The 21,658-nt window shown below is 30.4% G+C and overlaps 1 protein-coding gene across 1 annotated transcript in view; it reads left to right on the forward strand.

Annotated features, from left to right (window-relative positions):
* Positions 1-7,412, forward strand: part of LOC130902704 (paired box protein Pax-6-like) — a 42,084-nt gene extending 34,672 nt beyond the window's left edge. Inside the window, exons 4-6 of the mRNA XM_057814963.1 lie at positions 6,228-6,706; positions 6,772-7,046; positions 7,102-7,412. Coding sequence (XP_057670946.1) covers positions 6,228-6,706; positions 6,772-7,046; positions 7,102-7,291 — 944 coding nt within the window. The 3' untranslated portion in view covers positions 7,292-7,412. The remainder of the gene's footprint in view (positions 1-6,227; positions 6,707-6,771; positions 7,047-7,101) is intronic.
* Positions 7,413-21,658: the final 14,246 nt, after the last annotated feature.

Raw genomic sequence — 21,658 nt, forward strand, 5'->3', positions numbered from 1 at the left:
TTAACATTTTTTTCTTTACGAATGTCTATAATTATCTTTTTTTTTGTGGTATTCGTACAACAACGAACCCTCGTATTTCGAACTACGTTCGCCCTAAACATTGTCATTGAATCGTTATTTTTTGCGGTTCTACAAATATTCTAAAGTGTTTTTATTCACGCGTCGAAAAGTAAACGCCGCAATTTTCCATACGGGGTGAATCAAAACGATAAAAATCAAAAGTTCCTCATGTTTCACCCTGTATATTAGGACTATACACAAGACGAATCAATTAATTACCGTATTTATATTTATTTCAAAAATTTTTCAAATTGCTTTAAAGCCGCGAACGTAATTGATTTTGTAAAACTCTTAAGGGTTTTTTTTGACAATTTCCCTCGATTTCTGTCTGTTTCGCGCCTTTTCCCTTTTAATGCGACACATTTTTCTCCAATTAGAAACGCTACTCGTAGTTCGTAATTAAATAAAAGGCTCGATACTTTACAATTTGAAAAAAATGCACAATCATTTGCTAATTGAAACTAAATCTATAACTCTCCCTGTACATTCGGCTAGTTTTACGTGATTTTATCACTTTCGATATTTTTTCTATGGGGAACGTTCAAAAAATCAAGGTTTTTATAGTATATACGAGGTCTGGTTATTAAATAATGCGACTGCGCGCTATAAATTGCTGGAAAAAACCTACGGGGGTAATTATTTATGTAGTACGCGTGTTTTTGAGTTGTGTAAACGTTTTAGTACGTGTCTATAGACCGATGAAGATGACCAACTCTTGAAATAACGACCAAAACCAACCAAAATCTACGCGCACAACATCGAATGATTGCTGAGGATGTAAACGCCGAAAAATCCACCTGCTGGATCAATGTTTTTGCTCGGATTTCCTTAGAAAAAGATTTCCTTCGAAAGGGACCCGATTGGAGTCGATGGGAAAGCTCCTGGAGGCACTCGCTGAAGAAGACTTCCAGCACTGCTTCGATCAATGGAAAAAACGTGTGGAAAGGCGTGTGGCGAGGAAAGGGGGGTGTATTTAAGGGTAGAATTCGAATGTAGAATATTTTTAACCTTTTTTCGTAACCGGTTTCGTTATTTAATAACCGGACCTCGTATATTACGAACGATTTCCGTTGCTGGAAACGTTTGAACGTTTTTTTTTTAAATAAATCATATGAATTTATCTAATAATTTCTTGACACGCATCAACAAGTGAAACAACTTATAAATAACAGCAGTTCTGATTCACCAATTATCGTAACGAATCAACGACAAAAAAAAATAAATTCTAGACACCGTTCGGATACGTCATTACTGTCATTACTGTCATAATTATTCTCATTATCAACAATTTTTGTTATAAAAAGTCAGTCATGGGAAATTTCTCGACATATAGTTAACAAAAAACTCAATTTAAAACGCCATTTCGCTAAACGAAATACTCCGTTACTAATTTTCGGTTTTCCAACACTTTTTTAACCCAATTTCGATCAAAATGGAGACCTGGGGAACATTCGAGAGCTTAAATCAGTTTAATATTTGATTTCTTCAATACATTGTTGAAATCAACTCAAATTTCCATCTTCTGGATTAATATTCGACGTAGTTAGGACTATTTTCCATATAACCCTCGTATAATCTATAATATTTCTAATTCTAAATGCGATAAAATCATCCACGATATCAACTAGATATTTTTCAGCAACTTTTGACATTTCTTTGGTTATGGTTATGTGGTATACCCGTTCTAACATTGTATTTATGTATCTAATTTGTTTTTTTTGCACTTTCCACCAAGTACAATGTCAATTTTTTTACTATTTCCTATCAATTTTTCCGATTATCCAAGTTGTACGTCAAAACTAACTTCAAATTTGACATAAGACATATGACAATTGAAATATCATAAACTCTGTGATTTCTATGATAATTTAAATCGAAGGTAACTCGACGTTAAAAAAGAAGATGATTTCTAACCAAAACGGAAATTATTATATAAAAATATTGATATTTTTAGTCATTTTCAACATAGTTAATGGAAATTATCCCAAAAAACCGACGCCACGACCTTGCCTGCAGTTGTTTTTATCCATTTCTCGTAGAAGGCGATTCTATTTTCGAAATTTTAGCCTTGGAATTTTGATTTTGATCTTCCGTGGACAAGGAAACGTATCCAACCACAAATTAATCATGTTTATTGAAGATTAATCATCCAGCGACACCGAGGAGCGTTTGAATGATGTCATACGTCAATTTTTGATGATCCACATCACCGGAAACGTTTCGGAAGGTAGTTCAGACCTTAATGAAGATGGAACATACTACAAGTTGCTTCATATTCCTTAGGAAGCAGCTATTCGAAGAGATCTGGGAGTTACCTCGATGGGTAGCCTCGTTTTTGGGAATTCGGTCGTTGTGGAACGTTTTTTGAAAAAGGAGTTTCGCAAAAACGGTAATTTGAATGATGCACCAGACGTTGGAAGCTTAAGGTTTTCCGGAACGGTCTTCGCGAAGCTGTTGGTTCAAACGTGCGTCGATTTGAAGCTGCGTTTTCGCAAAATTCAATTGGTGCTTGAATTGGGACCTCGGAAACTTGATTTTGTAAACCAGATGATTGATTTTGATCTTGTTTTAGTATGAAGATCATTTGTAATGGGTAGTTTTGTGAAAGTGTGAAGTGTATTTGCTAAAACTGCTAAACTTTAATAGTGCAGCAGTCATGTCGAAAATATTGTGTCTCCTGGACAAATTTAGAAAATTAATGAAATTTTCGGATATAGTTCGGAGATGCCAAGGGAAGCTAAATCCAAGTTTTCGAATAAATCTAGCCTGTGCTCGAGTGGGGGTGGCTGAAAAACCAGGATTTTTTCGGACTTGTTTCATTTTTTGGCTTATAACTCCTAAACTACGCATTATAACGAAAAAAATATTATATATCTTTTTAAAGTAGATAAAAATCGCTATCGTTTAAGACTAATTACAGCTTTGTAGGTCCAATAGTTCTTGAGATACAGCTATTCAAAATTAAAGAATTTTTTCCAAAAGTTTGAAAATTTATGTTTTGTCCGTCTTTTGCACGAAATATTTGCTAAACCATTGATCCCACGAAGAAGTTATGACAAATAAAGTTGTAGAGCAGTTATTTAACTTCAATTTAAACACAATCGCAAGGCTGTAGAACGAATAGTTTGCAAGTTATAAGGAAAAATCGAAACATCAACAAAATCCGATTTCTCAAAAAATGAAGTTCTCAATAATATAGCAGTTATCCTGTACAAAATTGAGAAGTTATTGATTAGAAATGTTGGGATATAGTTCGGGGATGCCAAGGGAAGCTAAATCCAAGTTTTCGAATAAATCTAGCCTGTGCTCGAGTGGGGGTGGCTGAAAAACCAGGATTTTTTCGGACTTGTTTCATTTTTTGGCTTATAACTCCTAAACTACGCATTATAACGAAAAAAATATTATATATCTTTTTAAAGTAGATAAAAATCGCTATCGTTTAAGACTAATTACAGCTTTGTAGGTCCAATAGTTCTTGAGATACAGCTATTCAAAATTAAAGAATTTTTTCCAAAAGTTTGAAAATTTATGTTTTGTCCGTCTTTTGCACGAAATATTTGCTAAACCATTGATCCCACGAAGAAGTTATGACAAATAAAGTTGTAGAGCAGTTATTTAACTTCAATTTAAACACAATCGCAAGGCTGTAGAACGAATAGTTTGCAAGTTATAAGGAAAAATCGAAACATCAACAAAATCCGATTTCTCAAAAAATGAAGTTCTCAATAATATAGCAGTTATCCTGTACAAAATTGAGAAGTTATTGATTAGAAATGTTGGGATATAGTTCGGGGATGCCAAGGGAAGCTAAATCCAAGTTTTCGAATAAATCTAGCCTGTGCTCGAGTGGGGGTGGCTGAAAAACCAGGATTTTTTCGGACTTGTTTCATTTTTTGGCTTATAACTCCTAAACTACGCATTATAACGAAAAAAATATTATATATCTTTTTAAAGTAGATAAAAATCGCTATCGTTTAAGACTAATTACAGCTTTGTAGGTCCAATAGTTCTTGAGATACAGCTCTTCAAAATTAAAGAATTTTTTCCAAAAGTTTGAAAATTTATGTTTTGTCCGTCTTTTGCACGAAATATTTGCTAAGCCATTGATCCCACGAAGAAGTTATGACAAATAAAGTTGTAGAGCAGTTATTTAACTTCAATTTAAACACAATCGCAAGGCTGTAGAACGAATAGTTTGCAAGTTATAAGGAAAAATCGAAACATCAACAAAATCCGATTTCTCAAAAAATGAAGTTCTCAATAATATAGCGGTTATCCTGTACAAAATTACGAAGTTATTGATTAAAAATTTTGAGATATTGTTCGAGGATGGCTAAGAAGGCTTAATCCGAGTTTTTTTGACAAAAAAACCTGTGCTCGAGTGGGGTGGCCGAAAAACCACGATTTTTTCTGACGTCTTTTGGTTTTTGGCCTATATCTCACAAACTATGTATCGTAAGGTTTTTTTATTCCATTTTCAGGATGAGCATTAAATTTCCCTCAAATTAAACTTTTCACATTATTTTTTTAACCGTATAATTCCAAAGATACAGGCTCAAATTTTTGAGAAATCGAATTTTGTTGATGTTTCGATTTTTCCTTATAACTTGCAAACTATTCGTTTTACCGCCTTGCGTTCATGCTTAAATTGAAGCTAAATAGCTGCCCTACAACTTCATTTGTCAAAAATTCCTCGTGGAATCAATAGTTTAGCCAATATTTCGTGCAAAAGACGGACAAAACATAAATTTTCAAATTTTTGGAAAAAATTCTTTAATTTTGAAGAGCTGTATCTCGAGAACTATTAGACCTACAAAGCTACGATTCGGCTTAAACGATAGCGATTTTTATCTACTTTGAAAAGATATATCACATATTTTTTGGCAGGATGCATAGTTTTTGAGATATAGACCAAAACCGAAAGACTTCAAAAAAATCGTGGTATTTCGGCCACCCCCATTCGAGCACGGGCTAGATTTATTCGAAAACTTGGATTTAGCTTCTCTTGGCATCCCCGAACTATATCCCAACATTTCTAATCAATAACTTCTCAATTTTGTACAGGATAACTGCTATATTATTGAGAGCTTCATTTCTCGAGAAATCGGATTTTGTTGATGTTTCGATTTTTCCTTATAACTTGCGAACTATTCGTTATACAGCGTTGAGGTTATGCTTAAATTGAAGCTAAATAATTGCTCTACAACTTCATTTTCATAACTTCTTCGTGGGATCAATGGCTTAACAAATATTTCGTGCAAAACACGGCCAAAACATTAATTTTTAAATTTTTGGAAAAAATTCTTTAATTTTGAAGAGCTGTATCTCGAGAACTATTAGACCTACAAATCTTCAATTAGTCTTAAACGATAGCGATTTTTATCTACTTTAAAAAGATATATAATATTTTTTCGTTATAATGCGTAGTTTGGGAGTTATAAGCCAAAAACTGGAACAAGTCCGAAAAAATCGTGGTTTTTCTGCCACCACCACTCGTACACCGGCTAGATTTATTAAAAAACTTGAATTTAGCTTCCCTATATAACTTAAAAACACGGTTCTAGTAATACTGATCAACTCCACGAATTTTCAATTGATTTCTACTTCGATTTAACGAAATTTCTAGTAGAAGTGACCACCGTGCAGTACCTATTTAACCCCTACGGATTTTTCCTGTAAAATTTTACGTTTAATCATATTTCAAACTGTATTTACACTATTACAAAGTTTAATGATATGATTGATTTAAAATTTCGAATATTTCAATTCCGTTATAATTTCGATTGTCGCGGAAATACTTTCCAGTCAACGCGAAAACTGAAATATCCAAATGGAAATTATCAAACTTCCTATTACACGTCGACAGATTACGAACAGCTTTCCGATGTTCGGCTTAACGTCGATCGTGGTGCTTCATCATGACTAGTCAATTATCCAAGCCGGGAATTAGAAATAAAAAATCGAATAATTGAAATATCCGCTTCGACCGCGTATTTTCTTCAATATTACGAGGGGCGATCGATAAATAAAAACTCATATTTTAATGTCAACGTCGAACAATACAAAAATGTACATCTATTTCAATTACAACCCCCGTATAACCCCCGTACGCACAAATATTGATCTAATAACGGTTTTTTACCTGGCGCATCTTTAATTTGTTGCAGGTGTTTGTACAAATGCAACCGCACCATCGGTGAGCAGTATAAATCGAATTTTACGTAATCGCGCGGCCGAACGAGCAGCGGCAGAATTTGCCCGAGCTGCCGGTTACGGCCTGTACCATCCTCATCCGTACGCTACGGCGGGATTCCCCTGGCATTCGCCTCTATGGCCGAACGGTCCTTTAGGGATACCAGGTCCTCCGAATTCGACGAATCCCAATGTTATGTCGTCTTCGCCGGTTTCGTCAGGTTCCCCGCATCCTGATACGGGTCTAATGAGCTCCCCGCCTGGTTGCAACATTGATAAAGACGATTCGAGCCTGGATAGTTCGGAACAACCGAAATTTAGGAGGAACAGGACTACTTTCAGTCCGGATCAATTGGAGGAATTGGAGAAGGAGTTCGAGAAAAGTCATTATCCGTGTGTTTCGACAAGGGAAAGATTGGCCTCGAAGACGTCGCTTTCGGAAGCTAGAGTCCAGGTGAATATCTCGTTTATTTTGATATATGAAATACCCAAGGGAACTAATTGGTGCACTGTAACCAGGTTTGGTTTTCCAACAGACGGGCGAAATGGCGACGCCACCAGAGGATGAACCTTCTGAAGCAGTCGGACGGTTCGGGAAGAGGAACCCCGTCGAATCAATCGATGTTCGGAGCCCGGCTGACGCCGTCGCCGCACTACAAGGGAGGTTCCACCCCTGGTTCGCCGCTTACTACGCATCTCGCCCCCCATTCGTCGCTTCTCCTCGGTATGGGAGGGGAGAATAGCGCGTTCAAGGCTCTGGTACCGAACGCGCTAACGTCGGATAGACTGAGAAGGTGCAAACAGGTGAAAAATATCATTTTATTGTTATTTAAGTGGATATTATTTCAGATTGAGCGATTACGTTTCTGATTCCGAGGAGGAAATAAACGTAAACGACGAATCGGACCTGGAGGAGCCGACGGAGGAGAGGATATCGACGTGTTCGAGTCCGGTCGAGGTTGTCGATGTGATGGCGGCTTCATCGAAAGATCCACCCACGTGTCAACCGCTACAACTGACAATACACAACAGGGACTAGCGAACGAGTTAAATGAGTGTTTTCGGGGAAAAAAATGAGGATTTGCGCGAATAAATTTGAGAGGGTTCTCTATACGAGGGGCGGTTGAAGTAAAACTAACACAAAATTATTTTGTGATTGATTCGGATTTTTTTTTATTTGTCCATCGTATATATATTTCTATTTTTTACGAATTGATTGTTGGTTTTTAATGGAAAAATAATTTTTTTTTCAGTTTTTAACTTTAATTTTGACTTTTTGGAAGTTTATTTTTCTTTATTTTGATAATTTTTGAAACCGAAAAAAATTATATTGGGATGAAATCTATTGAAAATGGTGGAGAATATGATGAAAATAATTTACTAACGATCTGAAGTCGGGAAAGGAAAGGGGGTGGGTTTTTAAGGGTGAAAAACGGTTTTTTTCAATTTTCGGAAAAACTATGGGTCTTATGGAAAAATGTTTCATAGCAAAGTTGTAGGTAATAAAAAGATTTACAACTTTTGTATACAAACTTTTTTCACATAACCTCAAAATTTATGTGAAAAATTGGAAAAACCAAGTTTTTAGTTTTTTATTTATATCTTTTACAAAAAATAATTATTTTTAACGAAATTTTGTAAACAGTCGTCTTTTTATGTTCTTTATACATTGTTATTTATTTGATTTTGAAATATTTATTTTTTAACCTTATTTTGAAATAATATTGTAAAAGCACCCCAATTTTCAAACGAGAATTCTCCCGTTAAAAAACTAGATTTTTTCAAAAAGTTGACGAGTTTTTTGTTCATTGAAATCTTCACTTTCTGATAGTGTGAAAAAATATTACCATCACTATGGTAAATTTTCTCAAAAAAGGTAAAAAAAACGAAAAAAAAACATTTTCCGAAAATTTTTTTTTAATCTTTATGTACAATTTTCAAAAAATTCGAAATTTAATAACTCATGTTTATCAATGTATTACAAAATCTTACATTTTTGGTGTAATTAGAGGGAAAAAATTTAATAAATAACTCAAAATTGTACATAATGATTAAAAAAAATTTTCGAAAAAAAGTTTTTTTCGTTTTTTACCTTTTTTGACAAAATTTACCATAGTGATGGTAATATTTTTTCACATCATCATAAAGTAAAGGTTTCAACGAACAAAATATTCACCGACTTTTTGAAAAAATCTGCTTTTTTAACGGGAGAATTCTCGTTTGAAAATAGGGGTGCTTTTTCAATATTATATCAAAATAAAGTTAAAAAATAAATATTTTCAAATCAAATAAATAACACTATCTAAAGGACATAAAAAGACGACTGTTTACAAAATTTCGTTAAAAAAAAATATTTTTTGTAAAAGATATAAACAAAAAACCAAAAACTTTGTTATTTCAATTTTTCACATAAATTTTGAGGTTATGTAAAAAAATTGTCGTAACAAAAGTTGAAGATCTTCTAATTACCTACAACTTTGCTATCAAACATTTTTTCATAACACCCATAGTTTTCCCAAAAATCGAAAAAAACCATTTCTTACCCTTAAAAACTCACCCCTTTCCCTTTTTCTAACCTCAGATCGCTAGTAAATAATTTTTCCTACCATTTTCAGCATATTCTCTTCGTTTTCCAATAAATTTCATTTCACTATTATTTTTTTTCACTTCTAATTATTTTTAAAAACTTCTACCCCAATATTCGATCGGAAATTTTCATAATAAAAAAACAAAGTTCGAATTTTTTTCATTTTGTAAGAGAACTCTTTCAAAATATTATAAATTTAACTAGATTCTTCGATTTCGATGCTACCAAAGTATTTTTTTTAGTATTAGTACTAAGAAGGACCCAGATTTACCTAAAACGATGTTTTAAAATAAATTTAACAACGAATTTCATCCAAATTCGTCCCAATTTTCTAATTTCTCTTTTCTTAACACTTAATCTCGGTTCCAACCACCACAAAATGCATCCCCGAGGAACACCAAACCTCTCTAAGGTGCGTCCATCGACATCGAACTGGTTGGATCCGGTCTTCGAGGAAACTACCAAATCAGTCGACGAATGAGGATCCTTCGGTATATCTGACGGTTTATGAGGAAAAATTTTCGTTGATTCGTGGTATTTCGGTTATCACTGGGTCCTCGTAGTATCTATTTATGACTTTTTTCATGTAAATACGATCGTTAAAATCATATAGTTGTTGGGATTAGGTCTGGATTATAAGAAGGCTAGAACAAGGAAAAATTAAAAAGATATCGTGTAAATATTTTTGATTCTTTGAATGATTTTTATAGAAAAAAAAATCGTTTTATCGACAAGTTCCATCCAATTTGTTCCTACAATTTCTGTACATAGTTTTTAAATTATTTCCTTAAGGACTTGTTTAACTACGAAAAACCCTTTTCAAAATTTCAAAACCACACACTGAGTGTTTTTGAAACTAGTTATTATCAAGGAAATTTCAACATGACATATTCAAATTTTCAGTGATTAGATATACAAGTCCAGTGTAAAGTCTGTAAAAATATTTTAAGATTATTTAATCTCGTCGTTATTGTATATTAGAATAAGGTGTAACTATTATTGTTAAAAATAAACGATTTTCTTTTGAAAAAACCTTTTTTTTTTACTTTACAACGCGTTAAAATATAAAAAAATTTCATCATCACAAAAAGTGTCGTAATTAACAGTCATGTACCAAACAGCATAAATGTTTTCGCGAAATAACTTGAAAGATTTTATCGTATTTTAATCAAACAACTTGTAGTTGATCAATATATTAATCAATATATAAAAAGAGTGATAAAATCATTATATTGATCACTTTATTGATCTATAAATTCATCTAGAAAAATAACTTTAGTTATGGGTTATAATACGACTACGCATTATTCATCATTTGGTTCATGACAGTTATAACAATCAGTTATAATAACAGAATTTTGTAAAAATAATTAAATACGCTTAAATATCTATGTAGTTACTTCGATTTATTATACAAGGTAAGTTAAAAATTAATATTTTTCAAATTATAGTGCTTTATTTTATTTAAAAAGTGTCGTTATTACTATTGATTGATTATTTACTTTTTTTCTGCCTTAAACGTAAAAAATATTTGATTATATCAACGCTTTTCACGTAATAAATGTCTTAATCAATTTAAAACAACAATAAACTATATTTTTTTTTTCAAAAAAAAATTTTTTTCTTCACAATGCGTTAAAATATAGAAAAATTTCATCATCACAAAAAGTATCGTAATTAACAGTTATGTACCAAACAGCATAAATGTTTTCGCGAAATAACTTGAAAGATTTTATCGTATTTTAATCAAACAACTTGTAGTTGATCAATATATTAATCAATATATAAAAAGAGTGATAAAATCATTATATTGATCACTTTATTGATCTATAAATTCATCTAGAAAAATAACTTTAGTTGTGGGTTATAATACGACTACGCATTATTCATCATTTGGTTCATGACAGTTATAACTATCAGTTATAATCATAAAATTTTGCAATAATTATTAAATACGGTTAAATATCTATGTAGTTATTTCAATTTTTTATACAAGGTAAGTTAAAAATTAATATTTTTCAAATTATAGTGCTTTATTTTATTTAAAAAGTGTCGTTATTACTATTGATTGATTATTTACTTTTTTTCTGCCTTAAACGTAAAAAATATTTGATTATATCAACGCTTTCCACGTAATAAATGTCTTAATCAATTTAAAACAACAATAAACTATATTTTTTTTTCAAAAAAAAATTTTTTTCCTTCACAATGCGTTAAAATATAGAAAAATTTCATCATCACAAAAAGTATCGTAATTAACAGTTATGTACCAAACAGCATAAATGTTTTCGCGAAATAACTTGAAAGATTTTACCATAATTTAATCAAACAACTTGTAGTTGATCAATATATTAATCAATATATAAAAAGAGTGAAAAAATCATTATATTGATCACTTTATTGATCTATAAATTCATCTATAAAAATAACTTTAGTTGTGGGTTATAATACGACTACGCATAATTCATCATTTGGTTCATGAGAGTTCTAACTATCAGTTATAATTATAAAATTCTGCAATAATTATTAAATACGGTTAAATATCTATGTAGTTACTTCAATTTTTTTATACAAGGTAAGTTAAAAATTAATATTTTTCAAATTATATCGCTTTATTTTGTTCAAAAAGTGTCGTTGTTAATATTGAATCATTATCTAATTCCTTTTCTGTCTTAACCGTAGAAAATATCTAATTACATTAATTCCTTCCAGATAATAAATGTCTTAATCAATTGAAAACAACAATAAACGGTATTTTCTTTGAAAAAATCAGTTTTTTCTTTATAACGTGTTAAAATATAAAAAAATTATCATTACAAAAAGTATCGTAATTAACAGTTATGTACCAAATAGCATAAATGTTTTCGCGAAATAACTTGAAAGATTTTACCATAATTTAATCAAACAACTTGTAGTTGATCAATATATTAATCAACATATAAAAAGAGTGATAAAATCATTATATTGAACACTATATTGATCTATAAAAATAACTTTAGTTGTGGGTTATAATACGACTACGCATAATTCATCATTTGGTTCATGAGAGTTCTAACTATCAGTTATAATCAAAAAAAATTTGCAATAATTATTAAATACGGTCAAATATCTATGTAGTTACTTCAATTTATTATACAAGGTAAGTTAAAAATCGTAATTTCTCAAATTATAGTGCTTTATTTTGTTTAAAAAGTGTCGTTATTAGTATTGAATCATTATTTAATTCTTTTCCTGTCTCAAACGTAGAAAATATCTAATTACATCAATACCTTCCAGATAATAAATGTCTTAATCAATTGAAAACAAAAATAAACGGTATTTTCTTTGAAAAAACCATTTTTTTCTTTATAACGCGTTAAAATATAAAAAAAATCATCATAACAGAAAGTGTCGTAATTAACAGTTATGTACCAAATAGCATAAATGTTTTCCCGAAATGACTTGAAAGATTTCATCATATTTTAATCAAACAACTTGTAATTGATCAATATATTAATCAACATATAAAAAGAGTGAAAAAATCATTATATTGAACACTATATTGATCTATAAAAATAACTTTAGTTGTGGGTTATAATACGACTACGTATAATTCATCATTTGGTTCATGAGAGTTATAACTATCAGTTATAATTATAAAATTCTGCAATAATTATTAAATACGGTTAAATATCTATGTAGTTACTAAAATTTATTATACAAGGTAAGTTAAAAATTAATATTTTTCAAATTATAGTTGTTTATTCCGTTTATTGATTAAGTATTTACTGTTTTTTCTGTCTTAAACGTAAAAAAGACCTAATTCCATCCACGCCTTTCACGTAATAAACGTCTTAATCAATCGAAAACAACAATCGAAACAAAAACAAAGTAAAACAAATAAACATACCTAACATTTTAGGATTAAGTGCATCGACCAGACCAGATTGTGTTGTTTATGGCCGGTCAACAGTCTTCTTGTTATGTGAGCGTTATCGGCCTACAAGTATTACCTCCAAATCGTAAATCGAAAAGCTACCAATGACACTCCTTATATTATGTTAACACAACAAGACGAAACAGAAAATATTGAAACAAATTCCGAGTTTATCGAATTTCCAAATAAATTAATTTTATATTTATCTCTTCGTCATTATTTTCCATTTTTGCTTAGTAATTATTCTAAATGATAGACCAGACACAAAATTAAATCGATCTTCTTCTTTTTTCGCCCCATCCCTTGGCTATTAACGAACCTATTTTTGTTTTTTTCTACAACAAAAACCCTCAGATACATGATTCAAATTCGATATTACTTTTTGATCACCCCGCGTATTTTTTTCAAAAAATGTAATTAGCGCAATCGAAAAATGAACTCGATACGTTTCAACCGCGAAAAAAACGAACTTTAATCGAAGAAAAATATTCGTAGAGAAGCCCGAGCAAAACCGATAAAGCCATTAACGTTTCGAAGCGATACCAATAATAGTGTCTCGTTAATTTGTTGAGCTTATACGAGGAAATTATTCAAATTTAATGAAATTACCTCGGATAAACAACCTACTTAAAGACGAAGGTGTCGGAGTGTATTGGATATTGAATATCCCATAGGTTAAAACAACAGATAACTTTGATTTCTTTTAAATTACAGTCGACCGTCTAGGAACTAATGATTTCGATACCAGTCGAAATTTATGGAAGGAATTAGTAGGGACGATTACGATGAGATGCCGTTAAATCGACAGGATCGTACTCGGGAACTAACTTGACACATAACCAATTTTATTTAATAGTTACTTCGCGTCGTGTGTCAAATGTCATATGTCAAACGTTTACGTATAGTATAACCTACAAATAATGACAGATCTGTTCGATTTATGATAGCAATGACGAGAATTCGACGAAACCAAATTTCAAACTGCAAAAAACAAAAGTAATCGTATATAAATTTATTTCTTTGAGATGTTTAAAGTTGTAGTGACCTATTAGATGATTAATCATCACGTGGTTATGGATTTTTTGACGTTTTCTCTTATAAATTTCCATCTAATACTCGATTCATCAACTTTACGAGGTCTTGGTGTTAAATATGGAGTCGTTGCATGTTTCCTCTTAGCCCAGTCTCTTTTGGTACTGTTTGATTTCGTTTTTTGGTGTTTTTAGTATGACGTTTGACATTAGCAGCTTCGTTTATTGAATTTTTATCAAATTCTTTGTCAAATGTCATATGTCAAACGTTTACGTATAGTATAACCTACAAATAATGACAGATCTGTTCGATTTATGATAGCAACGACGAGAATTCGACAAAAACAAATTTCAAACTGCAAAAAACAAAAGTTAACGTATATAAATTTATTTCTTTGAGATGTTTAAAGTTGTAGTGACCTATTAGATGATTAATCATCACGTGGTTATGGATTTTTTGACGTTTTCTCTTATAAATTTCCATCTAATACTCGATTCATCAACTTTACGAGGTCTTGGTGTTAAATATGGAGTCGTTGCATGTTTCCTCTTAGCCCAGTCTCTTTTGGTACTGTTTGATTTCGTTTTTTGGTGTTTTTAGTATGACGTTTGACATTAGCAGCTTCGTTTATTGAATTTTTATCAAATTCTTTGTCAAATGTCATATGTCAAACGTTTACGTATAGTATAACCTACAAATAATGACAGATCTGTTCGATTTATGATAGCAACGACGAGAATTCGACAAAAACAAATTTCAAACTGCAAAAAACAAAAGTAATCGTATATAAATTTACTTCCTTGAGATGTTTAAAGTTGTAGTGACTTATTAGATGATTAATCATCACATGGTTATGAATTTTTTGACGTTTTCTCTTATAAATTTCCATCTAATCCTCGAGTCATCAATTTCAAGGGGTCATGGTGTTCATTATGGAGTCGTTGCTTGTTTCCTCTTAGCCCAGTTTCTTTTGGTACTTTGATTTCGTTTTTTGGTGTTTTTAGTATGACGTTTGACATTAGAAGCTTCGTTTATTGGATTTTTATAAAATTCTTTGTCAAATGTCATATGTCAAACGTTTACGTATAGTATAACCTACAAATAATGACAGATCTGTTCGATTTATGATAGCAACGACGAGAATTCGACAAAAACAAATTTCAAACTGCAAAAAACAAAAGTAATCGTATATAAATTTACTTCCTTGAGATGTTTAAAGTTGTAGTGACTTATTAGATGATTAATCATCACATGGTTATGAATTTTTTGACGTTTTCTCTTATAAATTTCCATCTAATCCTCGAGTCATCAATTTCAAGGGGTCATGGTGTTCATTATGGAGTCGTTGTATGTTTCCTCTTAGCCCAGTTTCTTTTGGTACTTTGATTTCGTTTTTTGGTGTTTTTAGTATGACGTTTATTAAATTTTTATAAATTTCTTTTTGTTTTTAAGCTTCATAAAATGGATACTGATCGAAAGATTTAGAAGTTTCTTCATTTATAGCATAAATGTTAACATCTGCTTTAAATATATTTGCATTTTATCAGAAGGAAACTTATCGATTCGAAGATCTCTGCTGTTTAAAACGTTATTGTTTTGACCATGAAGTTCGTAATTTATATCGAAAATTACCACCAGATATTTGATTTTATATTTTTTGTTTAATCGTACTTGATTTTTGAACGCAGATCCGTACTTATTTCGATTTTATTTTTAACAAACAATTGGCGATAGTTTATTTGAGTTTTCTATAATATCTGTATTGTTTTTGGGCTCACTTAAACAACGATATTTATTTCCTGGAAGGTCCATGTCATTTTCCACTTAAATTCTTCGTATATAAAACCTTCTGGTTTTATACTTTCATAGTATACTTTCAGATGCATAGAAAGAGCGACTGGATCAGATGGAAATTCATTTCCTTTATGTAATAAAGTTTTTTCATTTCTTTAACAATATTTTTTAACAAACCTTATATAAGGTTACAAAAATTCAATACCTGGTTAAATTAAAAAAAAAAATTCGTCATAACAGAAAGAGTCGTAATTAACAGTCATGTACCAAACAGCATAAATGTTTTCGCGAAATAACTTGAAAGATTTTACCATACTTTAATCAAGCAACTTGTAATTGATCAATATATTAATCAATATATAAAAAGAGTGAAAAAATCATTATATTGATCACTATATTGATCTATAAATTCATCTAGAAAAATAATTTTAGTTGTGGGTTATAATACGACTACGCATTATTCATCATTTGGTTCATGACAGTTATAACAATCAGTTATAATAACAGAATTTTGTAAAAATAATTAAATACGCTTAAATATCTATGTAGTTACTTCGATTTATTATACAAGGTAAGTTAAAAATCATTATTTTTCAAATTATAATTCTTTATTTTGTTTAATAAATGTCGTTATTACTATTGATTGATTATTTACTTTTTTTCTACTTTAAACGTAAAAAATATTCAATTACATCAACGAATTTCACGTAATAAATGTCCTAATCAATCTAAAACAACAATAAACTATATTTTTTTTTGAAAAAAACCATTTTTTTCTTTACAACGCGTTAAAATATAAAAAAATTCATCATTACAAAAAGTATCGTAACTAACAGTCATGTACCAAACAGCAATAAATGTTTTCGTGACGTAACTTGAAGCTTCTCTAAATAACCATCAATTGTGAACATAACCTCTAACCTCCACGTCGTTTTTTAGATCTAAGAACAGATAATAATCCAAGGGAAATAAATCTAGCCAATAGAGTTCATGAAATACCCAATATTTTACTATTTATAACGAAGAAACAGTCTACTTTCCAATACAATGTTTTTCGAATAACTAACTCCATCTCTAGATCAGGCCTGGTACTACTGTAACCATTTTTATGTCTTTTTGAACTCAATTCTTGATGATCTGTTAAGGAAACTGAAAGATTAAGACTTCTTAGAGTTGTGACGGTTTCTATTCACGTTCCAACATTGATATTTCGTTTCTTTTCAGTTGAAATTCTGATATAATGAACGTAGGAAGTTTTTATAAGGAATCTAGAGGTTTACAAGTGGTCAAAATAGTTTATATAAGATCAAATTTATGAATTCTTGCATTTTCAATAGATTCTGTGGAAAAAATGGCCCTAAATTTGTTTTAAACCCAAAGTGTTTGTTATATATTGATTATAGAAAGATGGAAAATAGTCGGAAACTTTCCAAACATCCCTCGTAAAATAACTATTATCATCAAACATTAGGTTATGATAGAACATAACCTCTTTATTGAGAAAGTATTTTGGGTTTTACTATTCGTAAAGAAATTGCATTCGGGATGGGATATTTGATATAAAAATCATCCAATTTAGAGTTCAACATCTGGGATATAATATTTTTCAAAAAACCTCGTATAAGGTTACAAAAATTCAATATCTGACAGCTGGTTTCTACAGGGTGTCCCACGACGAGTTAAAACTATCTGTATGTGGTAAAATACTTTTAGTAAAGTCATGAAAATTTCAACGTTTGGGTTTTCGGATACGATCTTTTTAACTAAAATATTTTCAAAGATGGCCGACTTCCGGTTCTACCGGAAATTGATTATAACTTTGTTATTTCAAATAGAACACCCTATATATTAATTATTTTTGAAATCTACGTGAAATTTTAGTGCACTTTTGTTCGAAAATTTTTTTTGAAAAATGTATACATTTTGAGTTATTAATTTTTTTACAAAAAATTTGACAGTTGCAGACCCTTACAAATTATTTTTTTACGAGGATACCCTTAAACATACGAAAATAGTTTCTATTCGGTTGTTTTCAACAAAGCTAAACGTATTTGTTTGTATGTTGAAAAATTTTTTATATTATACAGGGTGTGCATAAAAAGTGTTCAAAGTTTAACGTCGTAAATATCAAATTTTTTAATTTTTTTACGTAGATTCACCCGGTTTTTTCTATTTTAATGTATTCGGGGGTGAAAAATAAGGCAATTATATAAATACTTCCCTATATCTAAACCGTACCGCTATCCAGATATTAAATATTTACTGTAAATTTTTGGAGATGATTTGAACACTTTTTATACACACCCTGTATAAAATGTAAAAATTTTCAAAATAGAATCAAATACGTCTGACCTTATTAAAAGTAACTGAACAGAAACATTTTTCATATTTTCAAGGGTATCCTCGTAAAAAAATAATTTATAAGGGTCTGCAACTGTCAATTTTTTTGTAAAAAAATTAATAACTCAAAAAATATACGTTTTTCGAAAAAAGTTTTTAGACAAAAGTATACTAAAATTTTACGTAGATTTCGAAAATTTATTAATATACAGGGCGTTCCATACAAAATAACAAAGTTACAGTCGACTTTACTATAAATATTTATAACTCGTCGTGGGACACCCTGTATACGATCTTAACATGTTATTTCATTTTACGTGGTAGTAGACCCGAACCCCGAATAAAAATCAATTATTATTAATAATATTAGAAAGGTTAGAACACGATTTTTCGAAATAATCGATTTGCCAAATAATGCGCTGTGAAGTTTCAACATACCCATAACAATAACCACCAACCCACGATGGTTTGTCCCTTTTAATAAACCATGATTTTGTAGAAAACGCCAATAGCTTCAATAAGGTTAATTTTCATGATTTTCATTGTTACGAAAAAGCAGTAGCGCCGAAAAACACTTTTACTCGAGTTTTGGTAATCTCCAAGCTCATGAAGACGATCCTGGTAACCAGAATGCAGTCTTCTGAAGAGTAAAAACCCTTTGGACTCCTCTAAAGTTGCCTCATATCGCTCAATAATACCAAACTAGATTCACAAATTTTCTAAATAAGATTCAAAGTTTTATATTTTTGAATCCACAGTTTTCCATCTTAAAAAAATAAAATGTTCGATTTCACGCAGTCAAAGGCGTTATTCAGATCACTGATAATGACATACGTGTTTTTAATTTCATCAATATCCCCAATCAACCACCGAATAACGTTCAAGTTGACCTGAATCATTTCTGAAACCTAATCAGTATCCAAGTTTAGTTTTTATCAATTTTTCAGATATTTTTGAGTTCTAAGGGAGTTTTTTTACAATTGACAGTACCCCCACTAATCGAATAATGATTTTTTAGAGTTAAATTCATCCCTCATTGTCTCAAATTGACTGTAATCAATCGATAACTTGATGGATTCATCTAGAATCGTACGTACAAATAATTGAAGAATTTGACGTGTCTTATCACCATAAATCCTGGTTTTGAAAGTTTATTGACCCCCTTTATACATTGAATTAGAGTTATTTTAAGGATTAAAAGCTTGAGATGCCTTAGAAACTTTCTACAACAACTAAAACTATCAAAAAAGTTTAATAAAACAACTAACGAAACAACGAACTAAAACAACAAAATCAAGTTGAATAATGAATTAATTTCGTTATTAATTTGTTATAAATTGTTTAAAACAACAGTTTTTATGGAAAAAAATTAGTTTAAAGACTCAAAAATTATGTTTTAACTTGAAATTTGCTTTTCGAAAATTTTAATATTAATTTTGACTAACCCTCGTATTTAACTAATAAATAGTACGTTTTTTATTAATTTTAGTTCATTGGGATGTTAAAAAATAATATTTTCGACCCCTAATTAAAAAAACAACCCCTTAATTTTTGTCTAATTTTCATCGTCTTCATAATTAACATCGATATTTATTATGTGTGTATATTTTTACGTGGTACGCCACTGGGAATGATTCGCCATTCCTCCCCAATATTTAAGACAATTAATCATCGAACAATTGATTGAAAATTAATCAAAATTGTAACAAGACAGGTGATTGCCTATGAGAGTTAACACCATAGGCGTCAAATTAGTTATTTAGTAATGCCTTCTTTTCTAATAATTGTAGTATAATGATCTACGCATCTCTTTCGGTACACTGTGTACCAAAACTTTTGTTTTCTTGTTTATTTTATCACAATAAAACCTCGAGACTCGAATCTATTGTTCGAGAAAATTAGTACCTGTCTTATTATCACGTCCCGTAACGAGATTTGTTTAAAAATTCAATGCTCGACAACTCGATTTTAATCCTCGAAATGTTTTAGTCCAATAACCGACGATTATTCGCTTCGAATTTAGCTCAAACTGACGGTTTACCTTCAGTCTCTGAAGATGGTAAGTTGGTTAACGAAACGCGCGTCAAATCTACCGCAGAGCGTGTCTAGAGTTGCAGGAAATAGAATTTTGATACCAAGGGGATTTATCGAAAGTTTGGACCAACCAATTGAAGATATTTCTATGTCACAATCCACAATAATAGCGGTAGAAATATCGATAGTTTTCGCAGGATGTGGCGTGTCAATCTTCTAAATAAATTAATATCGTACAGGTTATCGTTCTGACCCATCGACTGATTTGGTATTTTCCTCGAAGACCGATCCAACCAGTTCGCTGTCGATGGACACACCTTAGAGAGGTTTGGTGTTGCCCGGGGATGCATTTTGTGGTGGTTGAAACCGAGATTAAGAGTTAAGAAAAAAGAAATAAGAAAATTGGGACAAATTTGGATGAAATTCGTTGTTAAATTTATTTTAAAACATCGTTTTAGGTAAATCTGGGTCCTTCTTAGTACTAATACTAAAAAAAATACTTTGGTAGCATCGAAATCGAAGAATCTAGTTAAAAATATAATATTTTGAAAGAGTTCTCTTACAAAATGAAAAAAATTCGAATTTTGTTATTTCATTATGAAAATTTCCGATCGAATATTGGGGTAGAAGTTTTTAAAAATAATTAGAAGTGAAAAAAAATAATAGTGAAATGAAATTTATTGGAAAACGAAGAGAATATGCTGAAAATGGTAGGAAAAATTATTTACTAGCGATCTGAGGTTAGAAAAAGGGAAAGGGGTGAGTTTTTAAGGGTAAAAAATGGTTTTTTTCGATTTTTGGGAAAACTATGGGTGTTATGAAAAAATGTTTGATAGCAAAGTTGTAGGTAATTAGAAGATCTTCAACTTTTGTTACGACAATTTTTTTACATAACCTCAAAATTTATGTGAAAAATTGAAATAACAAAGTTTTTGGTTTTTTGTTTATATCTTTTACAAAAAATATTTTTTTTTAACGAAATTTTGTAAACAGTCGTCTTTTTATGTCCTTTAGATAGTGTTATTTATTTGATTTGAAAATATTTATTTTTTAACTTTATTTTGATATAATATTGAAAAAGCACCCCTATTTTCAAACGAGAATTCTCCCGTTAAAAAAGCAGATTTTTTCAAAAAGTCGGTGAATATTTTGTTCGTTGAAACCTTTACTTTATGATGATGTGAAAAAATATTACCATCACTATGGTAAATTTTGTCAAAAAAGGTAAAAAACGAAAAAAACTTTTTTTCGAAATTTTTTTTTAATCATTATGTACAATTTTGAGTTATTTATTAAATTTTTTCCCTCTAATTACACCAAAAATGTAAGATTTTGTAATACATTGATAAACATGAGTTATTAAATTTCGAATTTTTTGAAAATTGTACATAAAGATTAAAAAAAAATTTTCGGAAAATGTTTTTTTTTCGTTTTTTTTACCTTTTTTGAGAAAATTTACCATAGTGATGGTAATATTTTTTCACACTATCAGAAAGTAAAGATTTCAATGAACAAAAAACTCGTCAACTTTTTGAAAAAATCTAGTTTTTTAATGGGAGAATTCTCGTTTGAAAATTGGGGTGCTTTTACAATATTATTTCAAAATAAGGTTAAAAAATAAATATTTTAAAATCAAATAAATAACAATGTATAAAGGACATAAAAAGACGACTGTTCACAAAATTTCGTTAAAAATAATTATT

Source organism: Diorhabda carinulata, chromosome X, assembly GCF_026250575.1.
Source record: "Diorhabda carinulata isolate Delta chromosome X, icDioCari1.1, whole genome shotgun sequence".
Classification (NCBI taxonomy): Eukaryota; Metazoa; Arthropoda; class Insecta; order Coleoptera; family Chrysomelidae; genus Diorhabda; species Diorhabda carinulata.